The sequence below is a fragment of the Emydura macquarii genome, unplaced genomic scaffold, assembly GCF_026122565.2.
Source record: "Emydura macquarii macquarii isolate MOO-44397 ecotype Brisbane River unplaced genomic scaffold, CSIRO-AGI_Emac_v2 contig_1298, whole genome shotgun sequence".
NCBI lineage: Eukaryota > Metazoa > Chordata > Testudines > Chelidae > Emydura > Emydura macquarii.
In genome coordinates, this window is record NW_027131435.1 from 1 (window position 1) to 18,571 (window position 18,571).

Consider the following 18,571-nt stretch of genomic DNA (forward strand, 5'->3'; position numbering starts at 1 on the left):
TCAAGGAGCTCATTACCCAGGGCAATGACGTGCTACCACTATGTGACTTACTCTATGATTGACTCCGCTGTCAAAATGTGATAATCCTAGGGAAAGAAATTTGTGTTTCTCATGAATTTAACTTTCATTCAATTCTATTCATCCAATTCCACCTTTATATCAGCAGGTTAGGCATGTGTGCTATGGACATGGACAAGGAAAATCACACCATGGTGACTGAGTTCATCCTTTCAGGATTAACAAACAGTCCACAGATGAAGATCATGTGCTTTGTGGTGTTTTTAGCAATGTATCTTATCATCCTGCTGAGGAATCTTGGGATAATTGTATTAATCAAGATTGACCCCCGACTCCACACCCCCATGTACTTTTTCCTCAGCCACTTGTCTTTCCTAGATCTCAGTTATTCCTCAGCTGTAACTCCTAAAATGCTGGTGAATTTCTTAGCAGAGAAAAACAGCATTTCCTACCCAGGCTGCATTGCACAGATGTTTTTCTTTGTCCTCTCTCTGGAAGCACAGAGTGTCTCCTGCTAGCCATGATGGCATATGACCGTTACGTGGCCATCTATAACCCGCTGCTCTATATGGTCCTCATGTCCCCAAGAGTGTGTGCCCAGCTGGTGGCCAGCTCTTATCTCATTGGCTTTGTGAATGCTATGATACAAACAATTTCTACATTTAGATTATCCTTCTGCAACTCTAATGTTCCTCAATCATTTTCTTCTGCGACATCCCCCCACTTCTAGAACTCTCCTGCTCCAACACTCACATCAATGCAAAGGTGCTTTCTATATGTGCTATATTTCTGGGTATATTCACTTCAGTGGAAATTCTGGTTTCCTATAGTTTCATTGTGTCTACCATCATGCAGATCCACTCCAAAGGGAAACTCAAGCATTCTCCACTTGTGCTTCCCACCTGACGGCCATTACCATCTTCTATGGAACCACAGTCTTCATGTATCTGAGGCCCGGTTCCAGCTATTCAATGGACCAGGACAAATGGGCCTCTGTGTTCTATACGGTGGTGATCCCCATATTTGAATCCCTGATCTACAGCCTGAGGAACAAGGATATGACGGTTGCCCTGAGAAGAATTCTACAATGGAAAATATTTTATATGTAGAAGGAGAAGACTTTCAAAAGAACTGCTACTTATTCAGTCACAGTATTGGAAATAACTGAGCAAACCTATGTTGAGAAAAAAAATACAATAGGGTAAAAAATATCAGGATAAGATTTTATCGTTCCACTAAAAGATGAATGCTCTTCCTGGTGATAAAACAGTTTGAAATAGGAGGGGCAAGCCACCAGTTCCGACAGTGATATGTCATCATAGATGTTACTGTGAAGAGACTTTGCCTCGTCATGTGTCGTGGAATGTCGTAAAGGAAAAGAATGAGAACAAATTACTACATCAATGACTAGGTTTTAACACAGAACTTGTCTTTGATTTATGGAGAGATTTTAAATTGGGTTGATAAAGGCAGCTGTGTTGACATAATATAAGTAGCAAGGTGGAAAGCATTTGACTTAGTACCCCATAACGTTTTCATTCCAAAATGAGCACTACACAAAGCCAATATAGAATATATTAAATGGGTAAACAGATGCCTGAAAGAGCTCACTATTTAATTACAGACGGGGAGCCATCACATTTCCAGTGGGTTGCAGAGTTTCTTGCAGGTTCTGCAGGGATCTGTCCAATGCAAGTCAATGACAAATTTCAATTAGATCAGCTAGGATTAAGATCTGCCCTCGCAACCATAAACATGATTCAAGAAAATGTAATGCAGCTTCTAACTGACGTGCATCTTTAACATTAATTTGAATAGGATCAGCTTGTGCTGTGGTAAAAATTAAAAGAAACCATGCTTCAGTCCATAAAAGTGGTCACCTGAAATAATTTCTGGTGAGCCTTTGCCAATGACTCCACAGGATTGGTGAAGTGTCATCACGAGCACGGTTTTGTATATAAAGATGATCATGGGTCAATTCAAGGAAGATCTTCCAGTAGAAAACAAGGCATATTCAGCATTTCATGCCTCAGGGGATTTTGCATGTTAATCTACAATAAAAGTCACGCTGACTGCAAGTGGTTTGCTCTTTTGTCTGGGAAACATTACACCCCAGTTGTACATTTCATGTAATGGCATTGGATTTCCAAATGACTTAGGCAGCGTCTCAAGTCTCAGCCCCTGTATCTAAATCCAAAACTGGCAAGTTCTGATTAGCTCATTGAGACAGTTTTCTTCTGTGGTCTCAGCCTGTGTCCTCATATCTAATAAAAATCTGCTAACATTATTAATCCCATCTGAGAGTCATTAAGGTCTTTCATGCACCTAGAAAGTAGGTCAGTATCATTATGCCCACTTTACAGGTGGGCAAGCTGAGACACAGATGTCATGGGACTACCTCAAGGTCAAATAGCAAATAAGCAACACAACTGAAACTGGAACCCAGTAGTTCTGAGTCCTTTCCATTACCCACAAGGCTATCCTTTACCCCATTTGCCCCTCTACTATTCCCTTCCCCCTGCCCTCTTCCAGCCTCTTGTTTCCTTCCCTCGTTGTCTGTCTTTGCCTCCCAGTTTGGCCCTTTCCCACTCCCCCTTCCCATTTTCTTCCTGCAGTGGTCCAGCCTTCCTCTCACTGACTGTAACCTCTGGCCCCACACCCCACGGCCACCTCCTGGGGCTGTTTTATGCCACACGTTGGGATCAGTGCACCGCAGCACTGGCTTCTGATTCCTCTTTAGTGTGATGCATTGAGAGGAGCCAGCAGGGTGAGGTGTGAAAGGGGAAGAGGAGGAAGAAGGAATGGGGAGGGAGAGGGGCTGCCTGCTCAAAAACCCCAGGAGTATTTGAAGTAGAAGCCTAGCTCAATTCCTTGCAGCTCTGCTGGTGAGTGGCTTTTCCAATGGCATGTGTGTCACTCCAGATGGTGACACTTGGGTAAACTGTACATCCCCTACCTGGATGGCTTTGTAAACCTGAGCCACAGCTCTTTGAGCTAAGGTGGGTCAGAGAGCAAAGGAAGCATCCGCAAGCTTTATATGCAGGTAACTTCACTTTCAGTGCTCCAGCCTAACACAGCTGAGTTCAAGTCACCAAACCAAATGGTTCATCTGGTCTTCTGCCCTTTATGCTTCTCATTTCTGAGAAGTCAGTGAAGCTGCACCCATTCACCCCAGCAAAGAATTTGCCCCTGTGTGCCTTAATTCTTAACACATTAAGGACAAAGGGCCTGATTCTCATTTCCACTGCAGCTGGCATAAAGTGTGTACCAGGTGGCATAAAGTGGCCTTAGTAGATATAAGAATCAGCCACAAAATTTTCAGCAGTGGCTAATAATATGTAGAACCACAACCATTGATTAGCAACAAGAACAGGACCTAGAATTGCACCACTTAAAGGGTCCTGAGCTTGCATGGTGCAGAGCACGTCCCTAATTCTGTGCAATCAGGCTTGGCACAGTTCGCTTTTTAAAATAATTTTGATAATATCAAAGTTTGTTTTTTAAAATGTTCTATATTTATTAAATTGTTCATAGGTGTGGAAATTATGGGGGGCGGTGGGTCAGGCAATGGGAGAGTCAGAGTCCTGCTTTGAGCAGGGAGTTGGACTAGATGAGCTCCTGAGATCCCTTCCAACTCTAATATTCTATGATTCTATAATAATTATTTAATGACAGTAGTCGTTGAGATTCAAACAATTAAAGCTTTATAACATTAAAACAGAAATTGTCAGCATCATCTGTCAAAATATACAAAGTAAATAGCCTTAAATAAAGTTCTCAAGCAGTATTTTTCTTCCTTTGCCTATCTGTAAATTTCAATTATTTTCAAAGGAAATATTTTTCATTAATCTGTTAGTGTGTATGGGTAAATTGACGTGTATTGACAGTTACCAATAAAAATCGAATCCTTCCAAGCGTATGTAAAATGTATCAAATTGCATCATGCAAGTTGCATCACTTTTCTGATCTCTGTAGCATGACATCTTCCGGTTGGCAGAGATGAATAGGACTACTGAGTAACCTTGCAGATGTCTCAGTTTCTGCATACCACGAAACATAACAAGACAAAATTCACAACATGTATGCTTGCAGCTGCGCATAGATAACAGTGATGGAAACAACAAGTTATCCTTGAACCTCTGGGAGTACGTCTGGCAGTAGTTAAGGGTGAAATCCCAATGTAGGTAATTAATATATGTAATAATGAGTAGAGAGGTAATTAGGTGAAAGTTGTTTATGGAAGGGTATAAGAAGTCACTACTTAGACAAAGGGGCACTCCATTAACACCTGACTCTGCAGCAGGTGCTGCCAGTCGGACCAGAGGCTACTGACACCCTGTCAGAGCCCCTGAAGAAAGCTGCTCCTGTATACAGCCTTCTGAGTGACTGCTTAGCTCTCCAGGCTTAGTGAGTATGCTATATTGTAGTTAATTTTAGGTTTTGTATTCAACTAGTATATCTATAGAAAACCTTGCACATTAAACCTTATTGATCTGTAAATCGGGTGTACCGTGTCTGACTGATATTCACACTGATCACAAAATGTCCAGTATCAACAACTATCTGTGCTGTCTTTGGGACAGTTTAATTTAGTTTGTTGCTTTTTATGCCTGTCCTGTGCCCAGAGAATTATGGTAATCGGTGGATTAAAAAAATCATTTAAAAAGTTGAAAATAAAAACCACAAACAACATTGATGGCAGTTTCAGTGCTTGCATTGTGTACCCCTGAGATCAGGTGCTCTCTTATATTTCAGGGATTATGTCCCAAATGCCCTGAAGTGCTACATATACATATATATATAACCTCCTTCCTAACAGCAGCAGCTTCTGGAGTCAAGGAAGGAATGCTGATCTCAGCCACAGGTATGTTTGAGGATACTGCAGTTTGTACAGAAAACTGAAGCAATGTTATTTTTGGATACTCAGCTTTCTGTATTAACAGCCTGGATGATGTATCCACCAACTGGTTACCAAACATTAGGGCACCATTAGCTGAGTCCCCTAAAAGGAAGTAGGATTTACTCTATCTGAACATGACATTCACACAACTGAAGTCTAAATTGGGACCTTTTAGGGTAGAAAAGTAACAGCTGTTTCAAGTGACTAAAGAGGATATTTCCAATCCCATTTTGTCCTAACTAAAATAGATGAGATCAGTGTGTCTCAGCTATCTATCTATCAACAGTAGGTGGGATTTTCAAAAGCATCTCGGTGATTTAGGTGCACAAGCGGCATTGAAAGTCACCTAACATTTTTTAAAACCCTATTCACTATCATGTTTTTAACACTATCCCCATCCCTATGGTATATGAACTAGCAACTAGCATTAGGGTACTTGGATACCACCTCCAACAAACGTGAGCACCAGAGTTGATGTCACCAATAACAGGAGCTTGCACTAGAGAGATTTTCTTTATTAAGTATTATTATTATTTATGAATTAGGGGAAAGCAGCTATGCTTATGCAATGTTAATGGTATCAATATAAAAAGTCGATAACTGAAAAAGTTACAGTTATCCTAGCAACAACATGATCATAGTGTACATACATCATATTTTTTTATCACTAATCAGACTGGTAAATGTAGGCTTAATGTAGATATGTGTGTGTGAAACAGAGAGAGAGAGAGAGAGAGAGAGAGAGAGAGAGAGATGAGTCTGATTCCCAGCTGTAATTACGTCAGTTTTACATCATTGTAATTTCACTGCAATCAATGGACTACTACCTGGAGTGATGAACAGTGATGAATAGAGCCCACTATGTGCAATATGGGAGAAATTAATGTTACTATAGGAACCCTACTTTTCCCATGTCCTGACTTTGATACATAGCACTTTGTAAAGCTAGTATTGCATTCACATAGTTTTTTGCCTTTGGTTCCTTTTTTCTTAAAAGATCAAGGTTGGAGGGAAAGGAATAGGTTGCACTTGAGAACATTTACTAATCCCAATTAGCTTTTAAGGATAAGACCTTCCTGGGATGAATGGGACTAGAGAGGAGCCAATCTGCATCTTGGTTGCTATGACTGTTAGGCTGGAGAGAGGTTGCGAAGCTGATTTAACAGATGCACCACACACCAGCTGTGACTGTGATGACTGTATCATGATAATGGGAAAATATTAACCTAGAGCCATCTCCTTAGCCAGTGTAAATTAGCACTGCTCCATTGGCTTCAGTGTTGCTATACAGGTTTGCACCAGCTGAGTATCTCAACCCTTTATCTTTATAATGGGAAAGAAAGAAATCTAGGACCAGATGCTCAGTTAGCAAAAACTGACATAGCAACATTGACTTCAGTGGCGTTACACCGATTTATACCAGCAGAAGATCTGGCACAGCTAGCTTCTTTTAGATGGAAGTAATTAATTGGGAATTTGGTAAAATCTTTCCAGGCACTAGTGTCTCTTCTCATTGATGCTGGAGGGTTTTGCTGCAGCCGTGTCTTCAGTGCATTTACCCAGATTCCCATGTTTGCCCAGCCCCCACAGCCCAGCTTTTCTCTACCTACAGCAGAGGACACGTTGCTAGGAGATGCCTTCAGCCAATGGCACCACAGTGACAGAATTCATTCTCCTGGGATTCCCCAGCCGCCCGTCGATCCAGGTTGTCCTCTTTCTAGCATTCATGGCACTGTACAGTATGATTGTGATAGAGAATGTTGGGTTGATGGTGCTGATCAAGTGTAATGCCCACCTTCATACCCCCATGTACTTCTTCCTCAATAACTTGTCCTTCGTTGATCTCTGCTATCCCTCCATGGTTGTCCCTAAGATGCTGGCAAACTTCCTGTCAGAGAACAAGACCATTTCATACGCTGACTGTGGGCTGCAGTTTTATTTTTTCTGCACCTTTGCTGATACAGAGTCTTTCATCCTGGCCACCATGGCTTACGATCGATACGTGGCCATCTGTAACCCACTGCTGTATACGGTCATCATGTCTCCCAGGGTCTGCGTCCTGCTGGTGGTTCTGTCCTACATAGGGGGCACACTGAGCGCACTGGTACACACGTGCTTTGCCTTCAGATTGTCCTTTTGTGGCCCCAACGTCATCAATCACTTCTTCTGTGACCTCCCTCTCCTCCTCAAGCTCTCGTGCTCTGACACCTCCCTCAATGAGCTCCTGCTCAACACCTATGGCAGCTCCATGGAAATCATCTCTGTTACTATTATCCTCATCTCCTACATTTTAGTTGTCATCTCTGTCCTGAGGATCCGCTCCACAGCAGCCAGACGCAAAACCTTCTCCACCTGCGCCTCCCACCTGACATCCGTCATCATCTACGAAGGGACTTTGCTGTTCACCTACTCCCGACCCAGCTCCTGGTACACACCCAATTCAGACAAGTATATCTCTGTCTTCTACTCCATAGTGATCCCCATACTGAACCCCCTGATCTATAGTCTGAGGAACAAGGATGTGAAAGATGTTCTGAGGAGAGCTATAGACACCAAAGTCCTTGCTCAGTGAGTCTCTTGATTAACGTGGTAAAGAGTCACCAGTGAGGCAGTGCAGAACAAAAAGGGGATTGGCTGAGCCAGTGAGATATAATTTCCTATAGCAACAGACATGAGCACATAACAGATGTAAGGGATAATGGGAGATGCATGTGTTTTGTCTGGGTATTAAATTTGACCTGATGTATATTTATTTAAAGATGTAGGGTCACAGAATCACTGATTTTTGGGGGATTGGAAATGATGAATTAATTGCTGAGCAATGGGGCAGAGCAAGGATTTTAAGGAAGACAGTTTTGAAGAAAGGGGATGGCTCAAGGTTTCGAGGCTGAAACATGGTGCCTATTCCCTTTACATCACTAATTCCAATGCAGGGATGAGGGGATTGGAAAGCAGGATTTTCTAATCCAAGTCAAGGTCCATGAGCATAGACAGATGATGGGATTTGCAAAGGGATACAATTGTTTTCAGCTCTAGATCACAGATCTATGTTTTCACCTTTTTAAAAGGCCATCCTGTTAAATGGATGAAACCAATATGCCATATAAGAAAACAGCACGACAGAGAAAGACAATGACATTATCTCTGATTCAGAGCAGACGCCAAGGTCCATTTTAACTGCCTACACCTCTTTCCAGAGCTTTTTAATTTCTCTAGAAAATGGGAGAGAATATGAGAAAGACAAGTGTTTGTTTGCATGTGATTCTATTATAAAATGTTATGACTGCTCCTGGGAGAACTGAACAACAAGGAAATGAAACATGTTTTGGCAATAAATAAATGAGTGGCGACATCTACCGTTTGTGGTGGATTTGAATAAAGTAATAAAGAATGGTGGTGGAAAGGAAATGGTGTTCATCCGGTTTATGTAAACGTTTCACTACATGTAGGCAACAGTCCTCTGTCCTCAGAAAAGTCATCGAATAATAGAAATTACAGAGAGAAATTCTTTCTGTATGTTGAGTCCTGCAAACAGAAACATTGTGTTGAAGTCCATATTTCTGTGCCCTAATGAAGAAGTTGGCTGAAGTCTGGATGCAGTTGTGATCACTAGAAATGCCTGCTTTTATATATAGGATAAAAATACTAACTGGTATTTTTGAGTTTCTTAGTGCCTACAGAACTGGATTGGGGCTCAGGAAACCTGGTTCAGTTTCCAAATCTGCTACTGCCTTACTGGATGACCTTGGGCAAGTCATTGTGATGCTCTGTGCCTCAGTTTCTCCACATGGGGATAATGCCTTCCTTGTAAAGCATTGTGAGATCTCTGGTTGAAAAGTGCTATATACGAGCTAGGTGTTTATTATTATTTATTAAGAATGTAATAAGAAAGAATGTTAAAACAAAAGAATAAAGATGCAAAATGGCCTGTTTGTCTTGATTCATTTTCGTGCACTGGAACATATAACACTAGACAGACATTTTGAACTCTTGGTTTCTTAAAGCGAGGCACCTAAATCCATATTTAGGCACTCATGTGAAAATGGCCTGGTTTTCAAAGATCTGAGCACTGTTGTGATAATTGGGCCTTCAAAATTTACTGTAATTGCGAGTTCAACTGTAAAAATTGAGTAAAAGTTCATAAAATGTCATAATAACCTATAACAACAAATGTTGATGGGAAAAGATGAAAAAGAGAGACAGACTCTGCATCTGGGGGCGGAGCCTCCCACCTTGGGTCCACTGACTTGAGTTTAGCATGAGCGCTCTAAAAATAGCTGTATAGACATTGCTTTGACATTGTAGTTCAGGCTTTCAAGCCTGGAGGGGGCAGGGAGGGAGCATTTGAGAGCATGATTGGCAGCCCATGCAACAGGTCAAAGCTATGTCTACACGGCTAATTTTAGCATGCTTGCACAAGCGCCACTCACACAAGTCTATTGACCTGGGCTGGGAGTCTAGCTCCCAGACGCAATGTAGAGATACCCACAGACTGACTTAATCTAAACAAAAAGACCTGCTTGATATAATTCAAGCGCTGTATTAAGAGCATGCCTGATAAAAAGAGAAGTGTGGGACCAGAGATCAGTGAACCAAAATTGGTGTGTCAAAAATTAGGCCTAACTGATGGACAAAACAATGGGAGGATGGGCTATTCCGCCCACAACTCCCATTTGGAGTCCTCAGAAAGAGACTATGGGCAGCAGCAAAGAAAAGGGGAACACTGGCTGGCTAAAAGATGAGAGAGAATGAGTTTCACCCTCATGGCTGCAATACCCATCATCTCCTGGGATTCCAGACCATGTACATCCGAATCCTGAGAGATGTCGTAACCTGACTGGGCCAGCGAGAGGGACCCAGGTGACATCACCACCTCCACCAGTTCTTGCTAAATCTCAAATGCTACCTGGGATGTGAATCTGTCTCCCCACCAAATGTATCCTTTTCCTTCCTTACCTTGTTTAGCATCTTTCCTCCCTCTCTCCTTTTCCTTCTCATAAGAGGCTAGTTTATGAGAGGCTAGCTTAGAGAGGCAGAGCCAATCTACCCCAGGGGCAGCTCAGGAAGGGGTTATACCTCGGGAAGATCAGCCAGGTCCCTGTGTGCCAGGCCTGCTCCATGGGCTGGTGCATAGGTGGGGAGGGGCAATAGTTCTGCCTCTTCCTTCCTAGGGTGATTTGTGCCCCTCAGCCCCAAGTGCATCCCTTGCACTTTCCAGATCACACAGAAGGTGACTGTAACTTAGCTAGATCACATCTATGATCTGGAGCCTTCACAATAGCCTTGGTATAAGACAGGAAACCCCTGATTTCTCCCCGTGCTTCTTAAAGTGCTTGATTTATTTCTTTACAATGTGAAAGGTTCAGAGGGGGGCTTCATAGCCTCATGCACTAAAATATCATCTGCAAAGAAAGAAAAAACGTGTCATTTACTTCCAACTGTCTTCCTTCAGCGAAGATGTCCTGCCTCCTTAGGGCTGGTCCGGACACAGACAATTCTAACACCTTTCCTCACATGGAACACTTTGTCCACTTCTGGTCCCAATGAATCTAATAAGACTCTCCTCGAGTAAAGTTATACCCTCCCTGAGTAAGAGTATCAGAAACCGTCCCTTTAAAACTAAGGTCACTGGCCAAGCAGAAAGCAGTAGTGAAAGTATGAGTAATGGTTGCTGCTTATAATTATTTAGGGTGAAGTTTTAAATGAGGCCTTGAGGGTCAGATAAATGAAGGGGACTTCAGCATCTTAGCCCAAATTTCAGATGCTCAAAAAATGCCACTCAGCATCTGCCTAGCCCTGTGGGTGCCTAACTCCCACAGCACCTGTGTTTCCACCAGTAAAGCACTCCTAGACACCAAGAATTGTGCCACAAGCACAGCAGCCTTAACTCTCAGACAGCTGAGCAGCTCAGGGCTTAGCCCTGCCTCTCACACCTGCAGGGTCTTATCAACTAGGCCTTGTCAAGGACTGCACGTAGGATCGGGGCTTGCATGGAAAGCCACAAGCACAAGAGAAGAAGGCTCTGCTCTCCTTTTACCCAGGGGTCGGAGCGCTCACCCAGGAGCTGAGGGACCTAGGTTCAAATCTCCACCATACCTGAGAGTCACATGGATTTGAACTCAGATCTCCTAAGTGGCAGGTGAGTGTCCTAAACGCTAGGCTACGGGATACTCTCTGAGTGGGCTCTTTCACCCTGAGCTGTTCTGCTTGGATAACTACTTAAAAATTCATTGCAGCAGGGACTTGAAGTTGGGTCTCCCACATGCCAGGTGAGGGCTCTAACCACTGGGCTGTTGAGTAAAGATGGAAATGGCCTTCACCCCATTTCTTCTCATGCCTATCTCCAGGGAGAGGGTTCATGGCTGTGAATTCTGAATGAAGACAGGTGCCTCTCTTTGGCCTAGACTTAGGTGTTTATGTCTCTTTGAGGGGCAAGGCTTAAGCCACATCCTGGTCCTTGGCATTTCCTATTTGCCAGCTGAGGCAGCTCTTTACTCCGTGTATTGGCTTCCGCAGATCCCACTCTTATGCCCTTGGTTCTTCCTGTGCACTCTACGGGGAGTCTGGGTGCCAAACTTTGGGCTGCGAATTTTCCTGGGCCCGAGGGTGCCTAAAAGTTAGGTGCTGCAAATCTCAGCCTATGGGCTTGTCTACATGACTCAGGCCGCAGGAAGCCACAGGATAAAATGACCATGCACTAATATACTGCATGTCACTGGGTATGTCCACCCATCCCCCACGATTAGAGCTCACCCGACTGGTGTTGTACGCAAGACAGTACAGCCTAGCGGCCAGAGTCACTATGGCTGCCCTGAAGATCGGGGCTGTGTGGCTGATGGCCAGAGCCAGGGGCCATCACCAGGGGGCAGACAGCTGGGATAAGGGGACTGGACCCTCCCTACTCCATCGGGTCCCAGCATAGGGCCCTGGCAGTGGCAAGAGTGTTCACCACTGGGTCAGTGGGGAATCTGACTGCAACACACTGACCCTCCCCAGGGGTCATGGCTGTCCCCCCCTTCCTTGGGCTACTTCCTACCCTCTTTCCTAATGTGGTGGTCCATAGGTCGTCGGGACCTCCAGACTCCTCCGCATGGGTAGTTCCTCAGTTGGAGGTCTGTAGGCACCAGGGATCCTGCCTGGCTCTCTGAGTCTCCATCAGCCTCGGACAAGGGATGTAGCAGCTCTTGGGCTGGAGCCTCCATCATGTGTCCTTCCTCCTTGGTGGTCAGCTTAGAGTGAGCTGGGCCACTCCCTCTCATACTGAGGCAGAAGTTGGAGCATGCCTAGCATGGTCTAGGGGTCGGTACTTCCTCCACACATAGTGTGGGGTTAACCATTTCTTGGCTAATGCGGGGTACGTTCAACCTGTCACCCTGCACAATAGGTGTGGATGCTGCTGCAGTTGCACTAACGTTTCTTTATGTGCTTTAATTTACCCAGCTTTGAAACAGTGGTAGATTAAAGTGCCCCAAGAAACTGGTAATGAGCAGCAGCAGAGTCCACATGGACAGTTAGTGCAGGACACACTAGTGTTGAGTATATTTACACCCCAGCTTGCTAAGTGTCCATGTAGACAAGTCCTCAGTCCCCATTATGAATGTAGCCATGAGACCATTTGGTGGTATCTGGTTCCAAGCTGGCTATGTGGGGAAGGCTGGCATTATTGCTAGGAAAGTCTGAGTTCAGGCTTTTTGGCACAAGGCACTGTTCCACCTCTTAGCAGATGACTTTTAAAGACGAAAGTGCAGCTCAGAACTCAAAATAATGGACCTTCTTTATTGAGAACAATGTTTCTTGGTGTTTCACCCTCCTGAAACCCTGGCTATCTTCTTGTTTTGCATGTTCATAGCTAGCCCACAATAGTGTTGGATTTGGAGAACAGGGTTTTCCAAAGCTCACAGCATTGACTTAACACTGCTCCCATTGCAATCAATGGTAAAACTCCCTTTGATGTCAATGGGAGGAAAATTAAGTCTACACTGGCAGCTTTTGAAAATTCCCTCACAAAATATTTTTCTCTCTCATGCTATAGTTCCTTTCTTTAATTTGAGCAGCAGTAACTGGGAAGAAGGAAGAGTCTTATGAAGAGTCTACAGCAGAAATAATGATAATTTGAGGATGTTGCATGTAATTTGTATCACATTCTGAAGGAGCAGAGTGGCCCTGTGAGTAGTCCACTGGAGTGGAACTCAGGAGACTTGCGTTGTATGACCGATATGCTGTTTAACCTTGGACAAACCAATTTACTGCACTGTACCTTTGCCCTCCTCCCACCCTCTGTATTGTCTGGTCAGATTATAAACTCTTTGGGGCAGGGAATGTCTCTAACTATGTGTTTGTCCAGTGTCCAGCACAATTGGATCCTGGTTGGTGGGAGTTTCTAGATACAACTGGAATGGGAATAATAGTTATAACAGGAAATCCACCATATTCCTTTGTTATGTCTGGCTAATAAATTAGTAATGGAGGCAGTGACATCAACTCAGTTATGATGTACATACATGCTGACCGTGAGAGAAGGAGGCTGCAGTCATGGGATTCCCGCGATGCACAGCAATACCTCAATAAAAAGTGATGCAGTCGTTCATAACAGGATACATTGTGCAGCTGGAAAGCCTGGTACAGAGAGGGAAAAGGTGGTACGAGGCACGTAAACTACAACTCCCATAAGACACCGTGGCAGAATTTTTAAATAAAAAATATCAGTTTCCAATTTTTCACCAAAAATTAAAATTTTCCATTATCAGGTTTTTGGTTTTTTTTTACCAACTCTAAACATTATCTCACAGTGGGACTGTAAGTGAAAAATACCCCAACTCTGTACTCTGTAACTCTTATGGAAATTGCATCATTGAATAATACTTTTGGAAAGAGTGGGCCAAATTAATCCCCAGTGTGTGAATTACACTCAGGTGACTTTGGTGTATTGAATGCATTTTAATTGGGACTTCTTATTTTGTGCTTCTCTGAGCTCACGTGGTTCCAGGTGCTTCAGGTGTCAGGACCCACAGCTGACAAAGCCTCCTGAATTCATATATTCCATATATATGCTGCAGAATGGCAGCTTCTGGAAACAGGGAAGCAAAGACACACGTCTCTCTGTCTTCTGCAGGTACGTGCTATTTATCATACTGAATCATTGGCGCGTAGGCATGCAGACACTATGGTCATTAGCAGAGACTGAACCCAAAACCTTCAGCCCCAACAGCCCCAGCCCTTACCACTTGAACTAAAAGCAAAGCCTATTAGGTTTGAGAAAGTAGGAGTTTACATATTCAAAATTGGTCAGTGTATTGCATTGTGACTCTAGGATTTCATGCAAACTAAAGTAACTGCCATTTTCAAGTCTAAACAAGCTTAATTATCATAGCACTTAAGTAAGTAAGAAAGTTTTACCCCAAACTGAAATGCCATGATGGAGAGCTTAATTTGCCTGGATAGGGAAGAGCTCAGATTGACATCATTTCACTCTCACCTCTTGTTGAGTTGAGGAACGATGTCATCAGAGCAAGATTGTTTTTCAGCCTGACATGCTGATACAAGAGTCTCAAGTCACTGTTTATTGCTCAGCTTAGTGACCAGCTGTGCTCATGCCTGGGCCATAATTAACCTGTGTGTTGTTATATTTATACAGTGTGCACATTTTATTAGACCACTGTGCTGGGGGTTAAATTGGGAAACTGAATCACAAGTCCACCCAATTTAGGCCTAATCAATTTTCTCCTTTATTTATACAATTTCACACAGAAATATGGTCACTTGCAGCGTCTGAAGATGTATTTATGCCAGACAAGACACAACTGGTAGGAGGCCCAAATTACCACATTCTGAGGCACCGGGAAATTTTTCCACCTTATATGATGGTAGTTGGCTCCTTTGACTTCCTGCTCTGTTCCTTCAGTCCCACTCTTCAGTTACTGGCCTCGTGTTTGTCCTATATGGGACTTGTTCACCTGAGTCTTTTATATATTTTCATATTTTCACATTCCATATTGCTTAACTTTTCTCCAGTTAGCTTTTACAACATCACCCATTGATTTTTTACGTAACACATGCGCAAGCTTCAATGAAGTTGTTGGCTTCTACATTTTTGCTGTTTATGCAGGTTTTATGTCATGTTGCTTTGTGTCAATCTGTTCCTGGGTTTTCCCAGTAAAAGGCTTCTTATTGTTGCATGTTTGTGTTTTTCTACTTCAAAACTTCCAGCACGACATGTTACATTTGTTCTATCAGCAATATCATTTTAAGCAGATCAGCAATTCTGTGTAAAAGAAGAATTGGCAAAAATACACTTATGCCAGCAAGGCTTAAGTGTTACCTAGTTTAAACTCATTTACCATACATAGTTACAAACTATTAAAATATGGCTATTGAAACTTTTAATCTTACCATTGGCAATCCTTCATTTTTCTATTTCAAAATCCTATTCAATATGTGTATATTATCAGAGTCCCTTCACCCATTTGAGGACAGGGACAGCATGGAAAACACGTTGACTCTTTAATGTCAATGTTTCTTTATCTTTTTTTAAACATCGATTTTCAAAGGCCCTTTTCATTCAAAGTCCAGTTTTGTTTGTGAATCATTACCACAAAAAAACCCCCATCATTAGAAATTTCCCTGTGTTTCTTTCTGAGGGGTGTCTCAGTTTTAGGGCCTTAGTATTTAGTTGCTTATAATGGTACCCCAACAACTGGAATGCCCAGCTCTAAACATCTGGCTATGTGGACTAAGTCATCAGCAGCGGTAACCCTAAAGAAACTGCCTTCTATCAACTCTTCATTTTCTCTCATTTTAAAGAAGGGATAGGATTCCTGAGCCATCCATTGACTCACACCACACAACTGCCTGAGCTCTCTTCAGAGGAGATGGAAAAGGGAAATCAATCAATGGTGACTGAGTTCATTTTCTCAGGACTGACAGATCGTCCAGATCTGCAAATCCCCCTCTTTGCAGTGTTCCTACTGATCTATTATATCAACATAGTGGGGAACCTGGGGATGATCTTGTTAATCAGGATTGACCCCAGACTCCACACCCCATGTAATTTTTCCTGAGTAACTTGTTTTTCTGTGATTTCTGCTATTCCTCAACAATCTCCCCTAAGATGCTGCAGAACTTCTTGGCCAAAACTAAAATGATTTCATACAATGCTTGTGCTCTACAAATGTATTTCTGTGGCTCTTTTGCAGATGTTGAGTGCCTTCTGCTGACCGTGATGGCATATGACCGTTATGTGGCCATCTGTAGCCCGTTGCTCTATAGAGTCACCATGTCTAGGAGGCTCTGTAACCAGCTGGTGGCTGGGGTGTATGTTCTTAGCTTGGTGGATTCAATGATTCACACATGGTTTACATTTCAGCTGTCATTCTGCAGCTCCAATGTCATCAATCATTTCTTTTGTGATATCCCCCCACTGCTGGCAATCTCCTGCTCTGACACACACATCAATGAGATTTTGTTATTCGTCTTAAGCAGCTGCATTTCAGTGAGCAGCATTGTCACTGTCCTTCTCTCCTACATCTATATCATCGCCACCATCCTGAGGATCCGCTCTGCCGAGGGCCGTCACAAAGCCTTCTCCACCTGTGCCTCCCACCTGATAGCTGTGGTCATTTTCCATGGGACCCTTCTCTTCATGTATTTACGGCCTGCCTCCAGCTATTCCATGGACACGGACAAAATGACCTCGGTGTTTTACACCCTGGTGACCCCAATGCTGAACCCCCTGATCTACAGCCTGAGGAACAAGGAGGTGAAGGCTGCCCTGAGGAAAGCAATGACTAAATTGCGAGTCTCCTTCTGACTCCATTTAAAGCAGCACCACACTACTCACAGAACACTTCATTGCAATGTAATTTCATGTGCTGAATTGTCATGTCCCTGAACAGTGTGAGGAGTCTGCTGGTGCATATGTGTTTGAGTAACAATATACATTGGGTGGGACCCTTCACTAGTGTAGATCAGCAAAGCTGCATTGAAGTTAGTACAGCCTACCCAATTTACACCAGCTGGGACTCTTATCCGGGACAGGCAATGAAAGCATGTATCATTGTGCTGAAGGGGTAATTCAATATCTAGCCCATTTCCCCCATTTTTGTACCAGGGTTGGTGTCACTGTATGGTTGCAGGTGTAAAGTGCATGATTTCTGTGGATGAACTAAAATGAAATCTGCACTCGCCGCTGGTTCTCTGTAGTTCTCCCTGTTCTCTGGAGGGTTTATATCAGTTGCATAGAGGACTGGCTTTTATATACCTTCATGCAGAAAGAACAAACAAATCCTTTCAATTGGAATGACTGATAGTTGATGTAAGCAGGGTCTGGGCAAGATCTGCCCTGCCAAGCTGGCTGGGGGAGGGAACAGCTGTCAGGGCCAGACTGTATTTCCATGAACACACCCACCCTGCGTAGATGCTCAGCATGATGGGACTGCTTTGCCTAAATTATCCTTTTGGCTGGTGTTGGGTTACAAATCACTTTAGTGTTAAATGCAGGGGTAAAGAAATGTTGTTCCCCTTATTGTATGGGCAAAGTGCAGCAGAACTGTGCTTAGCCTGTTCTGATTGAAGGGTCGCTATCATCTGAACTGAACTGGCTAAGCAAGGGGCTCTGATGCCAGAGCCCTGTGAAGATTGATGGGGAGTGGAGACAGCTGTTCCTGACTGACAGGGTTAGTTCTACCTAAGAGCCCCAGGTATGGTTTAACCTCCTCTCCAACTGTTGAAAGCTAGAGCTACGTAAGATTTTTTTAGGAGTCCTTGGTTTGTTCAATGTTTGCAGGAGTTGAAATCACCTGCTGTGGGACGGTGCTTCTGGCCAGCTTTGAACAGGGGTATTTTAGCAATCAGCCAGCTGTGCAAGCCACTGCCAATTATTCTGCTTGCTGCTTCTAGCTATTTTCAGTCCTTTCTAAGAACTTAGTGTAACTAAGCAAACTGGAAAGAGGAGGAGGACAGAGAGTGAAGAGGTGATGTGAGCCTGGCTCAGTGCAGTCTCTCTCTGAATATGCCGGGGCAAATGTCTGTGAAAAACAGGCAGTCTGGATATATTGTAGAATTGTCAGTACAGGGATAATTTAGCTACCAGACTAACAACTCAAGACTGCTTGCTTCACAATATATTTTTAGTGGCATGTCTCTGTAACTCCTGCTTTTGCCCAGTGATTGATTTGTTTGGTCAGCTATGTAACATTCTTTTGATTGACATGTCTCTGTAACTGTTGGGGTGTAAGAGGGAGGTAGCAAGTCTGAGTCAGGTGGACGCTTTGTGGATACATTTGGAAAGATCTCCAGGCTCAGACGGAAGGACCAGCCATCCAGACATCTGTGACCGATTCACCCTGAAGACTGCCTCAGACTTGTGGGGTAACTATCACGTTTTGGGGGTACTCTAACTACCTAGTGTGTTTGTAGGTGCTTAAAACTAATAAGTAGAGACTTCAGGTAAAAATGATTCCAATAGGAATTGCTGGAGACCAAATAACACAAAGCTTTAAAGTTAAAAGCACTTGGTTTTGACTTGTCTAGGTCAGCCATATAGCAGACAGAGGTACAGTGTTTCCTTTGGTTTACTTCCTGATACTAACTTGCAGAGACTAAAAATTACTGGGTCAAGAAACCCTGGGTAACAGCTTCAGCACCGAGGTTCACTCC

The 18,571-nt window shown here is 43.4% G+C and overlaps 2 protein-coding genes and 1 pseudogene across 2 annotated transcripts; all 3 read left to right on the forward strand.

The window, feature by feature from the left end:
* The first annotated feature begins 188 nt into the window (after positions 1-188).
* LOC137154707 (olfactory receptor 5AP2-like) lies at positions 189-1,127 on the forward strand (annotated as a pseudogene).
* Positions 1,128-6,551: 5,424 nt separating this feature from the next.
* On the forward strand, positions 6,552-7,490 carry LOC137154706 (olfactory receptor 5I1-like). Its single transcript, XM_067550464.1, has one exon. It carries the CDS (start codon positions 6,552-6,554, stop codon positions 7,488-7,490), a length of 939 nt encoding a protein of 312 aa, XP_067406565.1.
* An 8,296-nt stretch (positions 7,491-15,786) lies between these two features.
* On the forward strand, positions 15,787-16,724 carry LOC137154705 (olfactory receptor 5AR1-like). Its single transcript, XM_067550463.1, is given in 2 exon segments — positions 15,787-15,961; positions 15,964-16,724. Coding segments are annotated over 2 exon segments (936 nt in total).
* Positions 16,725-18,571: the final 1,847 nt, after the last annotated feature.

Excerpts from the sequence above, each read along its gene's own strand:
- LOC137154706 (XM_067550464.1), top strand. The coding sequence starts at position 6,552 with ATGCCTTCAGCCAATGGCACCACAGTGACAGAATTCATTCTCCTGGGA.